The 25,285-nt window shown below is 52.9% G+C and overlaps 1 protein-coding gene across 1 annotated transcript in view; it reads left to right on the top strand.

Moving 5' to 3' along the window:
- The window catches only part of LOC122394460 (protein krasavietz-like), a 127,985-nt gene that overhangs the window by 72,139 nt on the left and 30,561 nt on the right, over positions 1-25,285 (top strand). Inside the window, exons 8-9 of the mRNA XM_043391349.1 lie at positions 7,933-8,073; positions 15,202-15,424. Coding sequence (XP_043247284.1) covers positions 7,933-8,073; positions 15,202-15,424 — 364 coding nt within the window. The remainder of the gene's footprint in view (positions 1-7,932; positions 8,074-15,201; positions 15,425-25,285) is intronic.

The following is a 25,285-nucleotide window of genomic DNA, read 5'->3' as shown; positions in this document are numbered from 1 at the left end:
GGAGAGCGTCCGTCTGCCCCAGGTGTATTTCTGATCTCCAGGATGCCTCGAGCGAACTCGTCACAGTCCGTGTTCCCAGCCACCGACGTCTTCTGCAGAAGGCGTTTGACGAGCTTGACTGCAGCCTCAGCGTGGCCGTTCGACTGTGGATAGTGGGGGCTTGAGAGCACGTGGTCGACCCCCAGCGTTTCATGAAGTCCCTCGTGTGATGCGCAGAGAACTGTGACCTTCCGTCGCTTCTCAGAATGTTTGGCACGCCTGTGGAAGCGAAAATCTCGCGCAGGTAGCAGACGAGAGTTCGTGATGTTGCATCCCATTTGCAGGAGACTACGATTGGCCAGCCAGAGAGTCGGTCGGCGTACACGAGGAATGTCTTTCCTGCGTGCTGAAAGAAATCCGCCGATACCGACTGGAACACCCTCGTCGGCAGAGGGTCGGTCATGAGCGGCTCCTTCGGAAGGCTGGGACCTGGGTAGCCGCTCGTGACAGAGCTGGCATGATGTCACGAGGTTGTCGATTTCTTGACAGATGTTGGGCCAAAAGACGGACTGCCTGGCGCGCCGCTTCATCCGGGCCACGCCTGATGGCTGTCGTGGAGACGGTTTAGCACTTCTCGTCGGAGACTGTGCGGAATGATCAGTCTGGCCCCGCAGACGAGGAGTCCGTCGTCCACGGAAAGTCGTTCGCGGACGCCTCAGTAGGGGTGAATCACGCTGGAGAGGTCCGCCTTGTGATCAGGAAACCCGTGCAGGACTACATCTGTCAGCTTTTGGTAAGTCTCGTTCGTTCTGGCGGCCTCCCTGATCTTGTCTAGAATGACGTCACGAAATGGTGGACCTTCTCCGTCGTCGTCTTCGCCGTTCCTGATGTGTGCCAGCAGGACGCTGCGCGTCTGGTGTGCCACTTCGAGCTCTGCTTCTTCGTCCTCGGGACTTGGGTGGTCCACCGGTGCTCTTGATAGTGCGTCTGGGATAGAGATTGCAATCCCGGGATCGGGAACCCGGGATCCCGGCGGGATTTTAATCCCGATCCCGATTCCGAAATCCCGCCAATCCCGGGATCCCGAAAAAATCAGTTTTTCACCATAAAAAGAATGTAGCCGCTGCACGAGTCTTGTTTACACTGTTCATAGTGCTGCGTGACATAAAGCAGAGAAACAATTTAGCTGGCACCCCGTATCGGCCGTCCACAATCGACCGTGTTGGTAGCTCCCGGGTATCACCCACAGCAGTTAAGCCGCTCAAATGTGTACGAAAAAGGGTCCCGAATGCAAAAAAAAAAATGCAGCATCAGTGCTGCAACATCTTTATCAGGATCACGGATCGTTCAGCGATTCTGACTTGTCCGTGCGTGGCCGGAACAAAAGAGGTCATCAAGACAGTCTTTGAGCTCGTGTCGCAGAAAGATGTCACAGATGTCACGCAAGTAACGGCAGAGCTCACTGATTTAAACGTAGAAGACGGTAGAGTGGAGCTCTCCCAGTCAGTGACTCTGCCCTCAAAGCGACTTTGGAGCAAAGTCTGAGAGACATTAGTGATGAAAGTAGAACCGGAAGGAGGTGAAGTGACCAAGCGACGTTTTGAAAACATTGTGAAATAGGGAGCTGCCAAATTTGGCGTACACTGGTCGCGGGTTTTAAAATAGACAGACCTACCAGCAATGACTTAAAACTGTCGCGCTAAATACGAGTAGCGTAGACGAAGAGTGAGTGAGGCCTGGATGTGCTGGAACGGCCTTCTTAATGACGAGATGAGGTAGTAAACGCACTGGTCGACGCGCAGTTTTATAAAGGCCAATTGGGAATAAATGCTAATCAAATCGAAACGTTTCCTTCGCAAATTCAATCGTTTTTAATGCAAATGACATGATCTAAGGATGGCTTTTGGTTGCCTCTTTGTTTGTGGTAAGCTAAAAGACGCAAAATATGTCAGTAGGAAATTATTCTTACGACCTTTAGTGACTAGACCGGGATCCCGGGATCCCGGGATCCCGAAATAAAATCTTCCGGGATCCCGGGATTGGCAAAACGTTCCGGGATTGCAATATCTAGTCTGGGAGCTGATGCGTCTTGCCAGCTTCCCACACTGCTGTGAAGCTGTAGGACATGAGTTTTTCCCGCAGTCGCTGGAGCCTTGGGTTCTCTATCTCTGGCAGAGACTTAGTGTTCAGGATGGGAACCAGAGGTCTGTGGTCGGTGATGAGTCTGAACTCCGGCATCCCGGCCAGGTAGACGTGGCACTTGCGCACTGCCCACGTTACTGCCAGCATCTCGAGCTCCACTACAGCGTATCGTGACTCGACGTCAGTGAGAAACCTGGAGCCACACTGCACTAGCTTCCAGTCCTGACCGTGACGCTGCAGCAGCGCGTAGCCCAAACCTTTGAGTCGCGAGGCGTCTGTGTGGACTGTTGTTGGCAGTGATGGGTCGAAGTAGGCCAGGATCGGTGGCTCGATGAGCGTTGCTTTGACGGCTTCGAACGCTGCCTGGTTTACTGTAGTCCATGCCCAGTGGTTGCGGGGCCTTAGCAGGTCTCGCAGAGGCTCGGCCGTTCTGGCTGTGTCCCTTGAGAACGCTCCGAGCTGGTTCACTAGTCCCATGAAGCTTCTCAGGTCGGTGAGATTCTCTGGGGTTGGGAAGTCGGCTATCGCCCGCACCTTGCGCTGGTCTGCCGTGTAGCCGTCAGGACTGATGACGTATCCGCAGAAGTCCAGCGTCTCGGCGGCAAACGTCACCTTCGCCGGGTTTAGGGTGATCCCGTGGCTGACGCACCGCTGGAGGATCTGGATAACATGCTGGAGGTGGTTTGAGTAGTCGTCGTCAAATGCCAGGATGTCATCTACCACCTTGCTCGTTCTCGGCACGCCAGCTAGTGCGGTGTCTCCGCGCCGTCCGTACTCGTCACCGGACGTGCAGAGGCCCATGACGGCGCGCTTGAACCTGAAGCGCCCCCAGGGTGTTATAAAACACGTCAGGTCTTGGTCCTCCTCTGCGATCGGGATCTGAAAGTACCCTGACTTCGCGTCCAACTTCGTGAAGAATCGGCTGCCTTGCTCGATTCCGGTGACGGCATCGTGAGGAGTGGTGACAGGATGGGCTCCACGTCGGACGAAGAGGTTGAGTTTGGTCAGATCCACGCACATCCGCACTGAAGTCTTGCCGCCGCTTCCGTCTGTCGGCGGCTTCGGTACCGGAACCATCGAGTGACACCACTCGGTCGGGTGGGATACGGGCATGATGACATCTTGTGCGATCAGATCGTCCAGCTGGCGCTTGATGTCGTCTTTCCATGCGTGCGGGATGTTTCTGGCGGCTGTCACGGCGTACGGGCGAGCAGCTGTCACGGCGTACGGGCGAGCATCTGGCTTTAGCTCGATCCGCATTGGGCCGCCTGCCATCTCTCGTAGTGGTGGCTGAGTGTTGAACACCATCGGGAACGCCTTCTTCAGAGCGTCTAGATGCTCCTGCCTCTGTGCTGGAGTCGGATCACCTTTCCTTGGATCCCATGTGGGGAGAGATGAGTCGCCATCCACCGCTGTGTGAGAGCGCGCCGTTACCGGCGCTGCTGTCGTGTGTCCGGTAGCGGGAGGCGACGTTCCTGTTGCTTCCGTGATGCTGTAGATCTGCTTCGGGAAGTCCGGCGAGATGATCCCCAGGGCGATGGCGTCGTACTATGAGAGGAGGGCTGCCTGGAGACCCGGTATGACTGTTACGGTGGTGGACGTTTGGCGCTGTCCCATTGTGAGTGTGCACTGGAGCGAGCCGGCACACTTCAACTGGTGTCCTCCAGTGGCCAGGAGCCGGTCTGCCGGCTGTGTCAGATGTGCTGTGTCGATGCCAATCCGCTCCGCTTCTCTGGAGCCGATGACAGATACCTCGGCGCCAGTGTCTGGCGTCCACAGTAGTGATCCCTGTCCACGCTGATGACTAACCAGGAGGGAGACTTGTGGTGTTTTCTTTGCTGTGACGCCTAGGATTCGCACGCCGTTCAGGTGGAGCCCGTCAGATGTCTGGCTATCTTCAGAGCCTGACCGCGTGTGCCTCCGCCTAGATCTCCTACAGACGGATGTGTAGTGCCCTTTGAAGCCGCATGATCGGCACGTGGTGCCTCTGGCAGGGCAGGGGGCTAGCTGCTCCTTGGTGTGCCATGGTCCGTCGCAGTAGCCGCATCGCCTGCCACGGCTGGCAGATCGGTAGTCCCGTCGGTCGTTATCATAGCCTCTCTCCCGGTTGTCCTGGCCGTGCCGTCCGTGTCGGCCTTCTCGGTACGTGTCTCGGGCGTCTGGACCGTGACTGGACTGTGACGTCTGGACCGTGACTCCGGCCGGCTCTGCTGTCCCGGCTTCGTCGCTGCCGGTAGGCGGACACGGGGCGAGCAGGACTACCCCGGATCGCTTCACTGTCCTGCGTCGCGTTTTCTCTTGCCCGACAGATGTCGATCGTTTTTTGCAGTGTCAATGACGATTCGGCGAGGAGGAGTCGCACTGTTTCCTCACATCTGATGCCCGTCACGATCCTGTCTCGGAGCCGGTCGTCTGCGCAGTGGACGCAGAAGTCGCAGGACTCTGCCAGTTCCTTTAAGGTCATTACATACTCGTCGAATGGCTCGCCGTCTGCTTGCTGTCTGGTATGGAACTATTTGCTGTCGACGATGACGTTCCTTTGGCTCCTGAGGTGACTTTCCATCTTTGTTAGCAGAGTGTCGATAGGTGTGGCGTCTGTCACGTCCAGCGAGTAGCGTATTACTCGCGTCCATTCGTCGTCGAAGAGTAATAATAAGGCCGCCCGCTGTTCAGGGATGTCGAGAGAGTCGAGGCCAATGAGAAGAGGGTAGCCTTTATACTTCTCAGGCCATGACGAGAACTCTCTGAGGCTGGCCGAACAGACCAGACGCGGCGCTGGAGTGGCTGACGGCGGCAGGCGGGGTCTGCTGTTCGTGGTGTCCGATGTCTGGGAGTCGTCACCGTCTCCCGACGCGCTCCCTTGTCTGCCTCGTAGAGCCTGGGTGACGAGATCGGCCATCCGCTGCTCCCGCTGGTTGGCGGCCTCAGCCTGGTCCTTCAGCAGGCTGGTGAGACTGGTGATTGCAGCGGCGAATTCTTCTTTATTATGAATTATATTATGAGGCATCGTAAACCCTGCTTACTGTTCATGCACATGACGTTAAAAACACTGAACACAATATTTCTTACCCTAGTTGTTGGCTTTGCTGATAAAATGATGTCTTTAGCTGAAAATATCAAAATTTGTGATAATTAACTTTTGTTTGAGTATGACAATCATTTCACTCACCCTGTATTTAATTTATTGTCGTTTTAAAGTGATATTTAACCCTCGCCGGCACAGGGGGTTGATGCAACCTAAGGTTTTTCGCGAATAACTCGCGTAAAAAACGGCCGATCGCGACGAAACTTTCAGTACCCTCGCATTGATCAATTTTACACCTACCCTGAAAATTTCATGACCCTGACCCAAATGACCCTCGACCTGTGATCTCTTTTCCGAGACCATGTTTGGCTGGAATCGCGATTCGGCGTAGGTATGTCGGTTCGCATTAGCCGCGCGTTTGCAAGCTTTTCGTGGTTTCAAACGTTCAAACATGTGATTTGATGTTGCTCCCATACATTAGGGTGGGTGTCAAGGTCACCTGAAGGTCATGTCAGGTCATTGACCTTTGGTGACCTCGGGTGACCTCGGTTCACTCTTTCGAGTTTTACATGTTTCTAGGCTAGTTTTTGGAGTTGAATTCGAATTTAGCAACCATTTAAACATTTACGAAGTAGTTTTGGTGCTTTCGTAACATGTTACGAAGCTGTCAGAGGCGGTTGACACGTATACGAATACCCGTCACAACCCCTACCGGTTGACCTGACCTGACCTGACCCGACCCGACCTGGTCTAAATGCTTAAAGACATCATCTCTGATCAAAACTAGCACGATATTCGTGATCAGCACCCGGAAAACCACATAGCAGCCACACTTAACGACTTTCTGACAGGTCCCGATTTTCCCGGTTTACGGGTCATTGACCTGACCTGGAAGGTCACCCGATGACCTAGGACCTTAAAATTGGGTATCATCGGCTTCGAAGCTCTAGCTCGATCAGGGGCCAAACGCGAGGGGGGTCGTACCCCCCCCCCCTGTGTCGTCGAAGGACGCAAAATGGCCTGTGCCGGCGAGGGTTAAGGGCAAACAAGAAAATACTCACTACTTTTTTGTTATTGACGTCACTGCAAACTCCAATAACCATTTAGATTGAAAGAGGCAATTGTGGCAATTGTGATCCTTGGTGAGTTGAGCGCAGCATGAATTATGTAAGAATCTTGGAAAAATGATCGTGGAAAAATCAAAATAGATAAATGCTTTTGTTTCTAGGATGTTCACTAATGTTTTAATGCATTGTATGTCAGAATAGCTTGACACTTGCTCAGAGGTTGCTTCAAGCCTGCCATATCACACCCCAGAAAATATGCAAGGTAAGAAAGAAGCAAGAGTTTCAACTTGAACCTTTAGGATAATCACTGTTGGATGCTTCATCAACTCCAGGTCCATTTTCTATAACATTGATAATGAAAATACCAAGGTCTGTTGTTCTGTTCCCCAATCATGCTTCATGATTTGGCAATAGATGTCTACTGTGCTTCTATTCTTGTTCGTTGTAGGTATTGTGTTCATGTAGGTAGGTACCTACCTCCCTATCTTTCTTAACCCCTTGCAAGCAGGTGGGGAACCTGGGCGTCACTTTTGACAGTACTCTATCCTGGGACGCTCACGTCTCCGAACTCAGTCGCCGGTGTACGGGACTGTTGATCGGTCTCTCCCATGCGCGCCACAGTCTCCCGGATGGCATCATTAGAACGCTCGTGACAGCACTCGTTATCTCACGCATCCAGTACTGCCTCTCAGTTTATGGCAATGGGTCCCAAAAAAATTTCGATCGTCTCCAAAAAAAATTGAACTTCGCTGCTAGAGTCATTTTCGGTCGCCGTAAATTTGCCCATGTCTCTGACCTGCGAAAAAAGCTCGGGTGGCTGTCCCCGCGTCATATGGCTGATTACCAAACCCTTGTTATCGCCCACAAAGCCATTCAGCGCGGCGAACCCGAGGAATTGGCAACCATGTTCGTCACAAACAGCGCTGTCCGGGAGAGACACTCCAGGCAAGACCACCTCTTTCACCTTCCGCGACCACGGCTGGAAACGGGTAGGCGGCGGTTCGGCTATAGAGCCGCTGCTCTACTCAACAGTCTCCCAACTCAGCTGTCGCAGCTGTCTCCCGCCCCCTTTGCCCGATCTGTTAAAGCCGCGATAGTGGACGGGGCATCAACTGATCGTCGCTGACCTACGGGTTGGTGGGTGGGTGAGTTGTACCTGTGGTACTACGAAAGTGTCTCTGTCCGTGCTTTGACGTGAGTGAATGTGTGAATGCTGTGAATGTTTAGATTAGTAACCGCGGATACGGATTCTGAGCAGTAATCGCCACGCACTTTTAGAATGTGGATCGCTCATGATTGTTCAATACAATACAATACAATACAAGCTTGTGTAGCTATGCTTCATGAGCTTGAGAATCTGTAGCCATTTGCAATGTGCCAGTGTCTGTATGTTTTAACTAAAAACAACTCATAATTATTTGCTATTTGGCTGCCATCAATTTGGCTGACATCAAAAGTAGGTATCCATGGCCGGCTGACGGCTGGCTACCCACAGTTTGCCACGGCTGTGGGCGGCTGTGGCTGTAGGGCGGCTAGGCTGTGGAAAATTGCAGCCGCGCAGAACTCTAGTCGGCCGATAGCCCTACGGGGCACAGTTTAATGGACCGGCTGCATAAGCACAGATACACTTCACCCCATGCTCGCCTATGAAGGACATGATTGTAGGTCTGCGACAGTCTGATAGGATGCCCCCTGTGACGCTGCGCTGCGCTCCCACAGGCGGGCAAGGAGGCCAGGAAGGACTTGCAGACAAAGCTAGCCGACATGTTGAACAACGACGAGCCGCGCGACGTGATCATCACCAACGTGCGCGAGCTCACTTCGAAGCTGCAGCTGGCCGACGCCGAGGTGGTGGCCATCGTAAGTCCGAACCGGGGCCCGCCGCCGACACGAGTCCCGACCGGGGCCCGCCGCCGACACGGACGCTCGGCGTCTCGCGCAATCCAGCGAGGGGAGACTGGGGTTGATTGTAACATTTTTTTTTTTTGTATTTTATCATCTGTTACAAATACGATTGCAGCTATTATGCTCTTTCTTTTGTTTTCAAAAACTAGGATGTTTTGTCCTTTAACCCGCGCCCCGCTGGGCTCTGCCGAGCAACGCGCCCTGTTGGGGGGGGGGGGCAATTTGCCCCCCCCCCCCCCTAAGATCTCGAGAATCACGCAACCTAGCGACATGCGGCAAACGGTGTTGGATAGCCTTATTAGGGAACTACCTTGCGACCCTATTTTATTGACCTAGGTCAAACCGATGACGTCACAGGTCAGGTCAAAGGTCGAATTTTCACCGTTTACAGGCATTTCAAGAAATGCGTTGTAAAATCGAGTAAAATGCATTTCATTGAAAATCATCGATGGGGAAATGTTCTTCAAACACATATTTTGCTATTTGAGGTCACTGATACCAGGTCAGGTCACAGGTCAGGTCACTGGGGGGTCACAATATGAAAGTGTCGTGTGATACATGTTTTATGGTCCATTTGACATGACCAATGCGATTATGTGGGTCAGGCAGCCTTTGGGGCCAGCTTAGGTCACGTTTTGGTCAAGGTCAGGTCAAATTAGGTCAAATTTCAAAGTTGATATTTTTGCATAAAATGGGTATCGATTCGATGCAGCTCGTCACGGGGAGTTCAATGGTGGTCTTTGTTTTGCCCTACGTGGTCTAGAATTGCTAAAAATTGAGTTAAAAAATTTGACGTCATCATTTTTGAACAGTTTGACACGGGGTTAAATAACACTACACGGGGACAATTGAAACATGTTACTTATAGGTTACAGAAATGCGATCTATCCAATTAAAAATGATTTGACAAACGTGTAACACATTTTCATCGCTCAGACAAGGTAGTTAGTAGTTACGGTTCTTTTCATGGAAAACATACTTTTTACGGTATGCCTGGCCTATTCAAATACATTAGCCGGAGGGGTGTGGTAATAACTGGTCTAAGCTAAGTGACTGCCGCCGTTCTTCTGGAGCAGTGCAAAACCCAGCCCTCGGGTTTTAGCAGCGTCAGTCTGTAGCACGGTCGGCAGCTGCGGGTCGAAGAATGCCATCGCCGGCGGTGACGACAGCACAATCTTCGTGTGCAGAAACGCTGCCTCGTGCTGCTCATTCCAGCGCCAGACCCGGCGCGACTTGAGGAGGTCTCTGAAGGCCTGAGTCGAGCCTGCCAGCTCCGGTGTGAGGCTGCTCAGCTGATTCACCAGACCCATGAAGGACCGCAGGTCGGTGACGTTTTCCGGTCTCGGAAAATCAGCGATGGCGCGGGCCTTCTCATTGTCGGTGGTGTAGCCGGCCGGTGTGATCTTGTAGCCGCAGAATTTGACCTCATTCTGGGCGAACTTGAACTTCTGCGGGTTCAGCGTGATTCCTCGGTCGTCACAGCGCCGGAGAACTTCGATTACCTTCTGCAGGTGCTGCCGGTACGTCTGTGCCACGGTCAGGATGTCATCAACAATTTTGACACAGTTTGGGATGTCGCCGAGCGCTGCATCGCCGCGCCGGTTGTACTCGTCTCCAGACGCACTACATCCCATCGGACGGCGGACGAACTTGAACCTGCCCCACGGCGTGATGAAGCAGGTGAGGTCCTGACTTGACTCAGCGAGCGGCACCTGGAAGTAGCCCATCTTGGCGTCCAGAGTCGACATCCACCGGTGCCCGGCGGGCAGACTCGTCACGGCGTCGTGAGGAGACCGGCAGGGGTACGTGGGTCGATTCACGTACCGGTTAAGTCCCGTCAGGTCCACGCAGAGTCGAAACCCGGACGGGTTTTTCGGCACGCACGAAATGGGATGACACCATTCCGTCGGGTAGTCCACGGGTACGATGATGCCGCGGTTCAGCAGGTCGTCCAGCTGCGCCTTCACCTCCGCCCGCCAGGCGAAGGGAATCGGTCTCGCGGCGGTGACCGACGTCGGACTCGCGTAGGGTCGGAGTTCTATCTTCATCGGGCCACCGTCCATGACTCGGAGAGTCGAATCTTGCCCGAACACGCGCGGGAAACACTGCACCAGAGCGGCGGCATGAGCTGCACGGACCGCCTCCGGTGGGTCTGAGTCGCTGTTCCAGGCCGGCAGCGGACCGCCGAGGCCGACGGCCGGGCTGGGTCCATCGGCCGGCGGCGCCTCACACGGGGTAGAGCTGTCGCTGGCGCGTCGAGCAGAGCCGGCAGCGGCCGGCAGTGCAGACGGTGTGACGTCATCAGAGGGTGTGACGTCACCAGAGTGAGTGGCGTCATCAGTGGGGCGCGGTGCGTCCTCGACAGACCGGATCTGTGCCGGAAAATCCCGCCGCGGCCGAGCGTCGCTGCAGCCTACTTCAAACGCGGCGAACCGTTACGCGGGTGGACTGGTGATTGTCGCTCAAATAGCGTTTAAATTGCGTTCAAATGTGGTAAGTAGCAATATGCTACCGAAAAGAGTGATAATGATACCCAAAAAAACAGCATACAGACCGCTTACAACAAGAAATATTGGACGGTAAACTTAAATCCGCGCCACTTTCGCCTCCTGCAGCACCGAATTTCCGGCTGCAAGAAAACGAAGTATGCTTCAGTAGGTGACGTCACACAGGCGGTGACGCAGTGGTGTGGGCGGGACTAACGGGCGACGAAGTCCTCACTGCGCATGGGTGCTGCAGCATATTTCATTTTGGATTCGCAGCCGAACAGCCCTCGGGTCTGCGTGGGCGGCCCGCCCGCAGCGGCAGCAGCGCGCGCCGGCCGCGACCGCCGAGCGCCCGCGGGGTTGGGCCGCGGGGCGCGCATCGCACGACTTTGGCTGGAGGTACGCTGACAGCCGGTTCAGCGATGCGGTCGGCGCGCGGAGGTCAGAGCAGGTAGCGCGGGCGTTTTCCGACGCACAACAAATGTCTACGGCTTTCTTGAGGTCGAGTTCTGGATCCTCCAACAGCCGTTTTACTGTTTCTTCACCTCGCAGGCCGCACACGATCTTATCACGCAAACGTGAGTCGTAACAATGCGTGCAAAAGTCACAAAACGTTGCGAGTTCCTTCGTATCGCACAAAAACTCATCAAAGTTTTCGCCCTCCTCCTGTACACGGGCGTACAAGGCTCGACGGTCCACCAGGACACTGCCTTGTTTTCGGAGGTGGCTCTCCATTGCGTCCACCACCTCGGAGAGGGGAGAATCGTCCGTGACGCTGAGGCCGTAACGCAGCACCCGGTGCCAGTCCTCGTCGAGGAGGCTTAGGAGAGCGGCTCGCTGGGCAGTAACGGGTAGTGATGACGCGCCGGTGAGAAGCATATAGCCATCCAGCTTCTCCCTCAAAACGGCGAAGTCACGCAGCGAAGTAGATGATGACAGATGCGGCGCCGGTGTCGCGGCAGCCGGCAGCCGCACAGGCGGGGCGACCGCCGTGGGCCGGGTCGCGGGGAGGCTTCGTCCCCGGCGACAAGAGCAGCCGGCTGTCGATCAGCAACTAGCCGCTCCACGAGCTGACCGAGACGCTTCTCGCGCTGCGCCGACAGCTCGGCCTGCTGCAGGAGCAGCTGGGTCAGCTTATCAATGTCACTCATCACGTATTACTGTTCACTGCACTTTATACTCCGCACACATAACCACTAACCGACCGCGCCATGTTTAGTTGTTGTTTATCGGTTCGAAATGGAAATATATAAATGAATTAAAGCGATTTATTAGCTGCGATACGTTAAGCCGAAAGAGATACACAAAACGTAAATAAGTATGGCGAGCGCCAGCCCACGTCCCGTGCGCCAGTCACGCCGCTTGGCGCGCACGGTCAGCTGGCGCCGGCAGGGGCGCTCACAGGCACCTGGCACAGTGGGGTCGCAGAGGCGGTCCAAGTAGGGGGCCTTGGGGGGGGGGGGGGGGGGTCTATACACAAACACAACAGGGCTAAAATCCAAAAATTTCTAAAATCCGAGATTGCAGTTTTATAGCCCTGCTAATTATACACCTTTTATGTCTATAACATTTTCTGGATCTTTAAAGCTGTAGGCCTGACAGCTCTTCCCGCGACACATTTTTTTTTGTCCAAAATGGCAGAAATGACGTTATTCCAACATCATTAGTGGCCAACCTATCATAGCCTTTGGAAAAATGGTCACAATGTGTAAAAGCTATTCCCGGGAGGGTACTGGAAGTTTGGTGACGATCGGCGCAGCGTTTCTGGAGATATATCGAAAAAACTTAAGGGAGGGGGGGAATGCTCTCCCACCGCCTGGAAGGCTAAGGATTCAGGTCCACCGGTGACCGCTGAGGCCAGGTCAAGTGGCCCAAGGCATGGGTTCGGTTTTTGATAAATAAATTCGCGAAAATGGCCGCGAGCCGCGATTTTGGCATCATGTTCGCTTCGCTCAGGCGCGTCGAATGGTTTACTTTTTGTTCGGGCGAGTTCAGTTTAAGGTGTTGACCTTGTGTCGAGGCCAGGTCAGAGACACCAGGTCACGACGTTTGTAGAATGAAATCATATCGGAATCATTCTAGTCGGCAAGTCTTTCCAAGTCCACTGGTGACTTTCCAGACTCGCTGGCTCAATTGGATTGGGAGTTATCGACGAAAAACTCTTATTGACCCTAGTGACGTCATAAATGACGTCACGCAAGCTCAACAATGCAAAATGGATGCATCGAACCTTGCAAGTAATGCATGAAATCACGATTCCGTGTACTTGAGGGAGCTTGAGATCGTTTCCGGCGCCAAAATAGCAGTTTTCATTTCTCTCCATTGGCTTGAGTTTTAAAATTGTGAGGTCACGTGACCGACCGGACTTCATTTGACCTTTAGGAAAAATCCGAGATACACAAGTTGAGACCTCTGGAGGACACTAGGTCCCGTAAGTTTCATCTCCCTCATAGGTCAGTGACCTGGCCTGAAAATGCGATTGGTGACACAAGATTTGGATTGAAACAAATGTGAGGTATTATCCAAGGTTTCAGATCTCTATCGCCGTCGTATTTGGAGCTATCGCGAAAAAACTAGGGGGCGGCACTGCCCCCCCCCCCCTTTCGGCCGGCCAGGGTGCATTGTAGCATATTGCACTTTCAGAATATCTAAAACATTTCTCTTAAGTTACTGATCTGTAAGATTGTTGGTGTCCGGGGTAAGCTGGCTAATACACTTGCATTTTCCCGCATCTAATATAGGTACAGTCCACAGCAGAAGTAATGTGTGGTTTCAGTCATGGGTATGTTCTGCTTCTGAAGCCTAGGAACGATTAGTCAGACTGCAACCGAACGAGACTTAAAATGTAGCTTACATGTATCTTCACCCTTGCAGCTACAACTCTATTTGTTGACGTCTTCTTTTCAATCAGTCCGCATTTAAAAATCGTCGGTCAAAGCCATCCGTTGAGATTGGTAAAACCACACATTGCTTTAGCGGTGGGCTGTACCTCAGATGCGACTTTAACTATATCCGGCGTGTTCAACAGCGTATACCTAAACTTTAAAACAGGACATCGCACTTCCTGCAAATAAAGACACTTTTTTTGTGGATGTGTGTTTTTTTAGAATTCTTCCATGAACACTTCGGCTTCCTGGTAGTTTTGAATCAGGCCGGTAGGCGGCGTTGCGCGCGCCCAGGCCGACCGTTGCACAGTGATGCAAATGGGGTCCACGAGTGGCCATAAATACCGAAAAGGCCCAAATTTCAAGTTCACCTAATCGATAAATCGTAATATGGCCAGTCAGGCAAATGTTTGGGGTATCGAAAAAATATAATTTTCATATTTTTTGTCAAAACCGGCCTCGTGTATGATTGTCAGAAGTCGTGACATTTTCTATGTCGTAAAATGACTGTCAGATACTCGCAAGTTCAAAGGCCGCTAGCGTGCGTTCATTTCGTACAAATGGCAAAAATTATGCATGGCAATGATCCCCAAAGTCTGCTGCTTCTAATGCAGGGTCACAAAAGCCGTATCTTTTTTGGTTTGGCGTTGATCTAACTATTTGTCATCATGTTGCAATCGCAGTTTTTTACTAAAAGATATTTGCTTTCGTTTCACCTACAGCAGTTTACACATTGTGTGCCCGTTAGTGCACCATACCACAGCATTCCCTAATCATTTCTGAGCCGCACTGTGAAAGAATTAAGGCGCTAGCACAGGGCTGACCGGCGTTACTAAAGTTTTCGTCCGTTGGGGTCATGTGCCGCGGTGGGCGGGCGGCCGCGCCGCGGGCGGGCGGCCACAGCGGGGGTTCGCTGGTGCATCCCTCTCCTGTTCCTAAATGAAGTGTCCCAGCGCCTCGCAACAAAAACCAACGGATTGCCCTTGACAAGATCTCGCGAGTGAGGATATTACTTTTGACTTAAGGTCAATATTTGACCTACTTATAGCAGGTCAAAGTCAAACGTCTGTCGAAATTGCAATCCGCGGTGAAAGCAATCCGCCCCGACCGCGGCACCCGACCGCGCCGGACAAAAACTTCAATAGCGCTGGTCTGCCCTGTGCTAGCGCCTTAATTCTTTCACGGTGTGGCTCAGAAATGATTAGGGAATGCTATGGTATGGTGCACTAACGGGCACACACTGTGTTAGCTCTGCTGTAGATGAAACGAAAGCAAATATTTTTCACTAAAAATTGTCATTGAAACATGATGACAGATGATTAGATCACCGCCAAACCAAAAGAGATGCGGCTTTTTGTGACCCAGCATGAGAAGCAGCAGGCTTTAGGGATCATTGCCATGTATAATTTTTGTAGTTTGTATTAAATGAACGCACGCTAACGGCGTTTGAACTTGCAAGTATCCGACAGTCATTTTACGGCATAGAAAATGTCAGGACTTCTGACAATCATACACGAGGCTGGTTTTGAAAAAAAAAACATGAAAGCTACGTGATTTCAGATGATGCACCAAACATTTCTTTGGTTAGCCATATCGCGATTTACTCGGTTTGGTAAACTTGACTTTTTGTGTGTTTGTGTGCGTATTCGATTTGTGGGAGGCGTGTGGTGTATGGTGGTGTGCCGTATCGCTGACGCTCGCTGGCCGGACAGGTGTGGCCCACAGTCATGTCCGTCGTGGAGTGGAATAAGAAGGAGGAGCTGATCGTCGACCAGGCCATTCGCCACCTGCGCGAGTACGTGCCGCTATTCAAGCAGTACACGGACAACTCGTCCCGCGCCCAGATGACGCTCATTCTGAAGGCACAAGAGTACTGCTACGAGAACATGAACCTGATGAAGACTTTCAGCAAGATCGTCATTCTCTTTTATAAGGGTCAGTTTTAAACTGCTGAGTCCGTGGCTCTGGCGGGGAGGGCTACTGGTGATCGCTATTAGGTACAGTATGTCTAAAAAGAATGTACCGTCGCCACTACGTGGCGCTGGTGTCGCGAGCCGGTAGTTGGCTGAATCCGCACCAGACCACACATTCCCAAGCGCTAGGTGACAGCTGCGCAGCGGCCGGTAGTAGCGTAAGCCCGAACCTTCGTGACACGACCCCGGGGGGGGGGGAGGGAGCGGGAGCGGGCGGGGCAACGCGTGTAGGGAGGGGTGCTCCGGCAAGCTGGCAGTTGTCGCGGCCAAAGGTCAAGGGGTCACACACCAAGCGAACGGACGCTGTTGTGGGTTCGTGGGGATCATAAACTTGTGTGTGGTAGGTGCGTCTTGCGATGCTCGGGTGATACGCCAGGTCTAAGCCAAAGGATTCAGGGGAGAGCTGAAGAAAACACCTGGTCAACTACGGCGAATAATGGTGCTGAAAAATGGAAAGTATGGGTCAATGCAAGCCTTCATGACTATAAACAACTTTTCTGAGGACGCGAAGGCCATCATTGAATAACGATATCCGGATCGAAATTAGCAATGATTTCTAATTACATGCCGAACTAATAGCGCTGCAAAACCCTCCTAGTAAATTGTCAAGTCGGATTATACCCACTTGAATTAAACTATCCTAATTAAAATTGTTAATTAACTTTTTAACCGAGGTCATCAAAGGTCAATGACCTGACCTGACTTTCCGGTGACCTTGACACCCACCCTAATGCATGGAAGCAACATCACATCCCATGTTTGAACGCTTAAAACCACGAAAAGACTGCAAACGCGCCGCTAATGCGAGCCGACATACGCCGAATCGCGATTCCGGCCAAATATGGTCTCGAAAAGTAGGTCACAGGTCAAAGGTCATTAAGGTCAGGGTCATGACAATTTCAAGGTGGGTGTAAAATTGATTTACGCGAGGGTACTGAAAGTTTCGTCGCGATCGGTCGCTTTTTACGCGAGTTATTCGCGAAAAACCGAGGGAGGGGGTCCGTTCGACCCCCCTCCCTCTACGGGCGAGTGTTAAGTTGATCTCACCCGAAGAAAAAGTATACCATTCGACACGCCTGAGCTAGACAAATACGATGCTGCTAAAATCGCGGATCTGCGATCATTTTTAGCGGAGTTATTTACCAAAAACCGAACCTGTGCCTTGGGCCACTTGACCTGACCTCCGAAGTCATCGGCTGATCCTGGTCCTTAAATTGGAGACTAATCGCTGCATTTCGTAACGACGCACACGATCGTTTCTTTCGTGAGGCTCTAGCTCAATTAGGGGCGATTCGGCGAAGGGGGTTGTTTCCTCACTTCCAATCCCCAACGCCCCCTCGGTATTCAGAAAACCTGAAGGTCCGGTGAGGGTTAAAACGTTGCTCCTGAACGAGGAAGATGTAAAAGTCAAAGCTCTATAGACGTCCTGTAAAAGTGGCCATAATAATAAATTCGTTAGAAATAAGCTGCTTTTTAAACGACTTCCTCATATAAAATCGGGTGCTGGGACCAATCTTATAAACGTTTTAGAATGGACAGGGCGTCACTGGCTAAAGTTTGGGTGCAGAAAACGGCTATTACCTAAATGCAAAATGGTTTTCATGCATTTCAGTCAATTGTATATTGTCGGTCCCAGTGGCCGAGCTAAAAAAAAAATCGGTAGTGTTTTGCATCTTTTACGCCCTAAGAAACTACACCATTTATCGAAGTGGGCGGGCTTATTTGAATGGGAGGGCACATTATGCGCGAATCTTGTGCTTTCGTTTGTTTTGGACTGTATTTTACCACATCCACTGCTGGTATCACTATTAATATTATCTAATGCCGTGAATACGACAGCATTCCATTTATAAGATTGGGCCAATGGAGTCGCGCCCCGCGAGCTCGGTTTTCCGCTGGGCCGCTACAGGCCAGGAAGTCGGTCTTCGCCTGAGGGCAGGACAAAGGTCAGCAAGGGAGCGCGGGGTCAGCCAGGTATCGCCCAGTGCCGAGCGGATGCCGCTCCCTCCCCTCTCTTCCCCTCTTCTCCCCTCCCCACCTCGGTATAGATGGGGAGGGACCGAACTGCCAATGACATGCGAGCGGTCAAGGCCGCTCGCGCGGCAGCGACCCTGGCGGCCGGCTGCCGCAACTGGGATTCAGCCAAGTTACCGATTCGCCTCCTGTGGGAGAGCCAAACCAGGGGACATACTTTTTAGATATACTGTACAGGTCACCGCTTAATTAACCCTCGCGGGCCCGGGGGAGGCGTTTCTCGACCCCCCCCCCCCTTACGAATATTTGCGATAGCTCCCGAACGCTTAGGGATGGAAAGCGAAACTTTCAGTACCTTTTCTTCCATCAATTTGACATCTTCTGAAGTAAAAAAAATTTGGCTCTAGCCCCTTGATGACGTCACAGGGTCGCTTTTTCTAGACCCGTGCACGGCAAACTCCAGCGTCACAGACACGAACTTCGAATAGCTGCTAAAAATAGAGTTTTAGAGATAAAGAGAAATTACGAGCACGGTTGTGTAGCGTTTGACCTTGAGAAAAATAGACAAAAAATTGGTGACCTGAGGCCAGAGGTCAGGTCAACGACCCCGAAATGTGGTTTTAGTTTTTTTTCGCAAATAACTTCGACAAAAATGGCCCTAGAGCTACGGCAGTGGTACCATCGCATTCGCCTTGTCAAGCCGCGTTGAATGATATATATTTTGTTTGGAAAAGGTCAAGTTTTATGTTGACCTCATGTGACCTCGAATGACCTTTGGTTGACCTTTACACATGAAAGGTCGTTTATGATGGATTCGTACCCGCTGATCACGAATCTGGCATCTATTTTCCTTTAATCCTTCACTTAGAGCCTCCGGATGGCAAAATTGTCTTCTTTTTCATTACTAATTCGAATCAGTGAAATAGCCTCTAGCAAGGATACTCTTCTGTGACCTTGACCTTTGAGCAGCCTTGTATCGTAAGATGAGCCACAAATAGGGATCTGATAAGCCTCAAAACATTTCAAAACATCTTGGAAGTTAGCATGCAAGATGTACGAAAAAGTGCAAAGTTTGAGGTCAATTTTGAGCATGACCTTCACCTTGACCTTTGTTTTGGAACACATTTTCGGAATCCTCATATTCTCTTCTTTTGTTTGACACCCAATTTTGGCGGTTTTATGCATCCTGCTGTCCTCTAGAACGCTTACTTTGAGATCACTACACATTTGCCGGTTTTTTGCCTTTGACCTTGACTTCTGACCTTGAAGATTGACCTGAGGTCAAAAATTTTAGGTGCTTGAGAATCGTCTCGTAAGGACCTTTCGTTTGGTATCGCTTTTATTTCCGTAGCTCCCTTATTTACGGAGTTAGACAGTGGGCGAAAAACGCCCCCCCCCCCCCCCCGGGCTGCGGTGGTTGGGATTGCCCCACATTGCCACAAAAGACGGTAAATACCTTTTGAAAATACCCATCTCCAATTTTAGTGTTTTCTAGACTAAAATTTTGCGAGGAACCCGATGGTGTGGTCCCCGAGATCTGAAAAATTTCCGTTTTGGAGATAGCACTTATTTTTTTGAAAAATAAATATTCGTCAGGCATAATAGTCAAATAAATTGAAAATATAATGAGTTAATTTTTGTATAACAACACTAGAATGTGTCGACCATGAATTACAGATATATTTTAGCTGAGATGATACTATATCTGCGCAAACATGTACATGAACTAGTACATTAACCCTCGCCCGCACATGCCATTTTCCCATCCTAGAACGCACATGGGGGGTGGTTGCCACCCCTCCCCCCACGTCATTTCGTTCCTGTTGGAGATAGAGCTTAGCGGTAAAGACCAAAAAGATTTTTTTGAAAAATAAATAATAAAATAAATAAAAAAAAATAATAAAAGAAGATGCCTTCGCTGCGGTGCGCGGCGCCGGCTACGTCATCGCTGGTGGACGCATCGTGGCCGACGGAGGTGGGGCGAAGGGAGCGGCCTCGGCCCCTGCCTGCCGCCCGAACGCCTCCCTCGGGGGCGCAAGCCCCGCCCACGCGCCTCACCTTCTCGTGGTGGGGGTGTTTGCACCAAGAGGCGCACCTGCCGGAGTCAACCGACGACTTCAGCTGCGACCGAGTCGCACACCGTCAGCGCGGCCCCCGAGTGGGGGGCTGCGCCTAAATGAATAGCCGACGGGAGCTGCGGTCCGCGTCCCGACCACTGGGCGCGGACCGCGCCGGCGGCGATGCGAGGGGAGGCGCTGCCGCCGGCCACAGGAAGGAGAAGGAGGACGAGACGCTACCGACAAAACCAGAGACGGACACCAAACAACCCACCAGAAGAGTCACCAGAGCCATGACAAGACAAGAAGGAACGGCCGATGCCCGAGCAACTGCAACCACTGAAAGTGCAACTCTGCGTAAGGCAATGGCGCAGCTTATTGAGGCAGGAAAGCAGTGTCCCACGGAGGACTTCCAGTTGTGCACAACCGTAGAGGCGGAGACGCTACGTGAAACGATGAAGCGACTCATCCAACGGGGCAAACAGTGCACGGAGGAGGAATTCCGACTCGACAGTGGACTGCTCGAGACGTCAACAGACAAGACGGAACCTGAACCACAAGACATGCCAGCCTCCGGTCCACCGAGACGTAACTCACCCCGCAACACCCGAAGACAAGACACTCGGAGCCCTGCAGAGGACACACGCGAGGATCGGCCGAGGGATGGGGTCGTGGAGCAAGCCCAGCCGGAGAGGCCCCGTCCCTTCGCCGCCCTTGTGAGTGCAGCCAGAGCGCTCCCACAAGAGGACTACCGGCCACCAGAGCATCTGACACGAACAACACGAAGTACAAAACTAACTCACAAGGCAGAACTACACATAATCCAGTTGAACGCTAACGGCATCGGTGCAACAGAGAAGAGGGCAGAGATCCTACGATACGCCGAGGAACAAAAGGTAGATGTCCTCTGCCTCCAAGAAACCAACCTCCGACAGGGACAGGAGACCCCGAAGTTCGAGGGATGGGAGGTGGCGGCGCGGGCTGACAGAAGACAGCATCGAGGAACGCACGCCGGAGAATCCCATGGATACGGAGGTGTCCTGACCCTGGTCCGTAGAGGATGCGGCTTCGGCTTCGAACCGATAGCGTACGACGTACGAGACAGAAACTCCGACGCAGTCATGATAGATATCCAATCAACGACACGAACTGTAAGGCTGCTAAACGCGTACATAGCCACAGTAAAACCAAGTAACGAAGACACGAGAAGGGACGAGTTCAACCCGGACAGCCTCCCGCAGGGAAGAAACGTTATCATCGCAGCGGACATGAACGCACACCATGAACTCTGGGACTCCAACCGTGCGAGAGACCCCAGAGGGGGCAGGATCGCCGAGTGGATGGATCAACATGACATGTGTGTGCTCAACTCCGGAGCTCCGACGAGACATGATGCGAGCGGTAGAGGCACCACACCAGACGTCACAATCTGCCATGCCGCCCTGAACGGCGGGATCGAGTGGTGTATCGGGGAAGACCTGGCGTCGGACCACCGCCCGCTACACATCAAGGTGGAAATGCAAGCCAAGACGCCGCCCCCAGCAAAGAGGAGAGCGAGACTGTGCCTGCGGAAAGCAAACTGGACACTGTACCGAACACTGACCGACCACAAATTCAAGCACAAGCTACGCCGCATGACATCGACCGAGGCAGCGACAAGAAAACTCACTAGAATCATGGTCCAAGCGGCAGAGAAAGCCATCCCTCGCGTGCCACCCCGGAGAAACGCGAAAGCATGGTGGTGTGAAGAAGCCGAAGAAGCCGTGCAGCAAAGAAGGGAAGCCCGAGACGCCCTGAGGAGAGACCCTGGAAACGAAGATCTGATGGCACAATGCACTGAGAAAACCGCACAAGCGAAACAAGTTGTAAAACGTGCAAAGCTGAACGCATGGGCCCGCGAATGCGAGAAGATGGACGCGGCGACAGACAACTCGCACCTCTATTCCACAATCAAGGCGATGGATGGACGCGGGAAGAAGCAGGGATCGACAGCTATCCTGAAAGTGCACAGAAGATCTGCAAAAACAGCGAAGGAAAAAGCAGATGTCATGGCTAAACACTATGCCCAAGTCAGCCAATCACAATACTCAGCCTCAAACCAGGAACTCAGAGACCACCAGAAGGCCAGACGACAGGCGGTGAACAAGGCGGTAGCCCAACCATGCAAGCAACACCCAAACTGCCGGGGCAAAGTCTGCCGTCCCTACAGCCTGACGGAGCTGGAAGTGGCCCTGTCTCACATGAAAACAGGTGCCCCCGGCCCGGACGGAGTGATGCCACAGATGCTGAAGGAACTCAGCACGGCGGGCAGGAAGACGCTCCTCAGAGTGCTGAACAAGAGTCTCGCATCGGGAGAGGTGCCCACCGCCTGGCGCAGAGCCAAGATCATACCGATTCACAAGAACGGGAAACCCCCGGAACAGCCGTCGTCGTACCGCCCCATCAGCCTCACCAGCTGCATCTGTAAACTGGCCGAACGCCTCCTCCAGGGCCGACTGGCGTACCTGCTCGAAGCGAATGGCACCCTCGTCCCAGAACAGGCGGGCTTCAGATCCGGCCGGTGCACAGAGGAGCAGATCGCCCGACTCGGCCAAGATATCATGGATGCCATGGAAGCGAAGCCCACCAAGAGAACAGTCTTGGTGGCTGTAGACATGACTGCCGCGTACGACCGTGTCAACAAAACCAGTCTGCTCTACAAGATGACGGACATGGATGTTCCACCATGTATGATGAGGTGGATCAGGAACTTCCTGGCAGATCGAAGAGCCAGAGTGGCATGGGACGAGACGGCATCCGCAGAGGTGAAGATGCGGGAGGGCCTGCCGCAGGGAGGAGTGATCTCACCGCTCCTGTGGCTCTGCTACATCAACGACCTGGCACCAGTGCTGCGGCGGCACGACGTGCAGATCGGCATGTACGCAGACGACCTGATCATCTACGCCAGTGACAGCAGCGTCCCCACAGCCCAGGCCAAGGTGCAGGCGGCAATGGACGAAGTAGAGGAATGGGCCTACGCCTGGAACATGACAATCAGCGCCACCAAAACCAAGACAATCTTATTCACCTCCAACGTACACGAAGTAAACTCAAAGAAAAAGGTGGACATCTGTCTGGGGGACACGATCATACAGCAAACCAGCGAAGTCACAGTGCTGGGAGTCGTCTTCGATACCCAACTGTCTTTCACCCAACATGTACAGCAGCTGAAGGGCAAACTGGCAAAGCGACTGCAAGTCACCAAGGCCCTGGCGGGAACCACGTGGGGTTGCAGCTCAGTAACCCTGCGAAGGATGTACTGCCAGTTCATCCAACCCGTAGCGCTGTATGGAAGCGCGGCGTACATGTCGCTGAGCCGGAAGACGAACAGGGAGAAGATGGACCAGGTCGCGGCCGCCGGAGCCCGAATCATCACGGGCTGCCCAGCCGGCACGAGGACGAGGGTGGTGATGGCGGAGGCCAACATCCGGAGCATCTCTTCTCTGGCTGAAGAACAAGGCGCGATCCTGCGAGAGAGGGTCATCCGTCTCCCTGACAGCGTCCCGGCCCGACAGACGGTCACCAGGAAGATGAGGAAGCGGCTCGTGAACCGGCAGACCTGGCGCGAAGAAGCGACCAAGATCGCGAAGGAAGCGCTGCTCGAGGAGACGGAGAGGGAGACAATGTCCCTGCCACCGCGCCCCCCGTGGCTGTCGATGGGGAAAGGAAGGATCAGCTTCCACACGGAATCTGGTGACACCACCTCCAGACATGATCCACCGGAAAGAAGGCGAGCGGCAGCAGAGCGCGTCCTGGAATCCCTGCCGCCCACGGACTCAACCTACTACACTGACGGTTCCACGGAGAAGGGGTTTGGAGTTGGCGGAGGGGGAGTTGTCCGCATCGAGCAAGGCCGAGGCAACGCGACCTGGAGCGTACCGGCCGGCAAGTGGTCAAGCTCGTACCGGGCCGAGCAAGTGGCTTTCCTGGCAGCTGTGAGGGACGCAGCGGGAGCCCCAAAGGAAGTCAAGACGACCCGCCTGTGCACCGACTCACTCTCACTGGTAACCTTCCTCAAACAGGGTACCAGAGGGCCCGCCCCAGAAACCCTTACCGAGATATGGACAGGCCTGAACCATCTCAGTCGCAGAAAAATGAACGTGCAAATCGTCTGGATCCCTGGCCACGCAGACATCGCGGGAAACGAGCAGGCAGACCAGGCTGCAAACACCGGAAGGACCCTCCCTCAAGAAACGGCCAAGATCGACCTCCCGTCGGCGAAAGTGGCCATCCGTGGTGTGTGCTGGAAGAAATGGTCTGGCACGTACCACACCACCGTGCCCCCGGAGCACACACACCGGAGAGCGACGGACGGGCGCTGCCTGAAGTATGAGAGTGAATGGGCCAGACGGGACCAGGTTCTGCTCCATCAGCTGCGAGCGAACCGCTGTCCACTGCTCCAAGCCACACTAGCCAGATGGAACAGGCCGGACACCGACGGCCTGTGTCCCGAGTGTGGCGTGCCGGAGGACACGGAACACGTGGTCTGTGAATGCCCGAAATACCAGGCGGCGCGGTCTGCGCTCCTCGGCCACACCCCGACACTGACGGTGCTACAAGAGGACCCGGACGCGGTGCTGAGGTTCTTCAGGAGGACTGGCCTCCTGCCGGAGGCCCGATGATCGGCCCGCCGGAATCGCCGGACAACAGAAGAAGAAGAAGACCAAAAAGATTCTTTGGGAAGAGACCAATCCAATGATACTCAGTTTTACCTTCTCAGGTCAGTCATTGACCTTCCAGGTCAGGTCAAACTAAAAAATGTTGCTGTTTTGGGTCACCGTTGGATATCAAGTGCGCTGCTTATCATATACCGATAACGATGCTGTTTTCTGGTGTCAAGCCAGCTAGAGCCTCTTTGTCACACTACCCGACCAGATTTTTGCTGCTGAGGTCATTTCAGGTCAAGTTAGGTCAAGGTCAATTATATGTGTTTGTATGTCTGTGTGTGTCTGTGTGTATACTGATGTGTGCACCGATTGTTTTTGTGTCCATATTACCATGAAATCATGATGTGAGAAGCTTTTACCAAAAATGCAGTAAAAAAAAACTTCACAAAAAGTAAATTCAGCTTGGCTAAAACGCAATTATCTTAGATGACCTAGGTTGACCTTGACCCTGACCTTGACACCTGTACATCGTCGAACAACATGTTACATGGTAGGTGGCAGGTTAGACTGGCAAAAAAGGCCGAAAGCAAGGTGTCAAAAGCTCACAAGGCCCATGGCAAACGCAAGATGTTGAGAATTGGCCATTTGGGTCATGACATGACCTGAAAAACAAGGTCATATCTCCGAAACCAAAAATCACAGAAACTTGAAATTTTCAGTGTACATCAAGAAAGGATAGAGGAGCAGCTATACGAAAAATCAGCCTTCTAGCTCTTAAAATGTTGAGTACAGAGCAGAAAGACTACCTGGGGGGGGGGTGGCAACCCCATGTGCGGGCGAGGGTTAACCCGGCACCGCCTGGGCTATTTCCGTACCCACATCATCCTGGGGGGGGTCGGATCCGACCCCCCCCCCCTGTTATCTCGAGAACCAATGGTCGTATCGAGCCCCGCGAGGCGGCGTTCGAAAGGTCTCTACGAGACCTTCCCAAAGCACTCTTAAGATTTTAAGATTGAGGTCAACTTTCGGGTCAAGGTCAGGTCAAAGGTCAAATTCAGGGGTTTTGCATGATCAGGCTTACGGACAGCGGAATCGATAGCTGCTGCTCGAAACTCACCACAAATGACCTCAAAGACCTAGTGAAGG

The sequence above is a fragment of the Amphibalanus amphitrite genome, unplaced genomic scaffold (genome assembly GCF_019059575.1).
Source record: "Amphibalanus amphitrite isolate SeventyFive unplaced genomic scaffold, NRLGWU_Aamphi_draft 000593F_arrow, whole genome shotgun sequence".
Lineage (NCBI taxonomy): Eukaryota > Metazoa > Arthropoda > Thecostraca > Balanomorpha > Balanidae > Amphibalanus > Amphibalanus amphitrite.
This window is presented reverse-complemented; position numbering and strand designations above follow the sequence as displayed.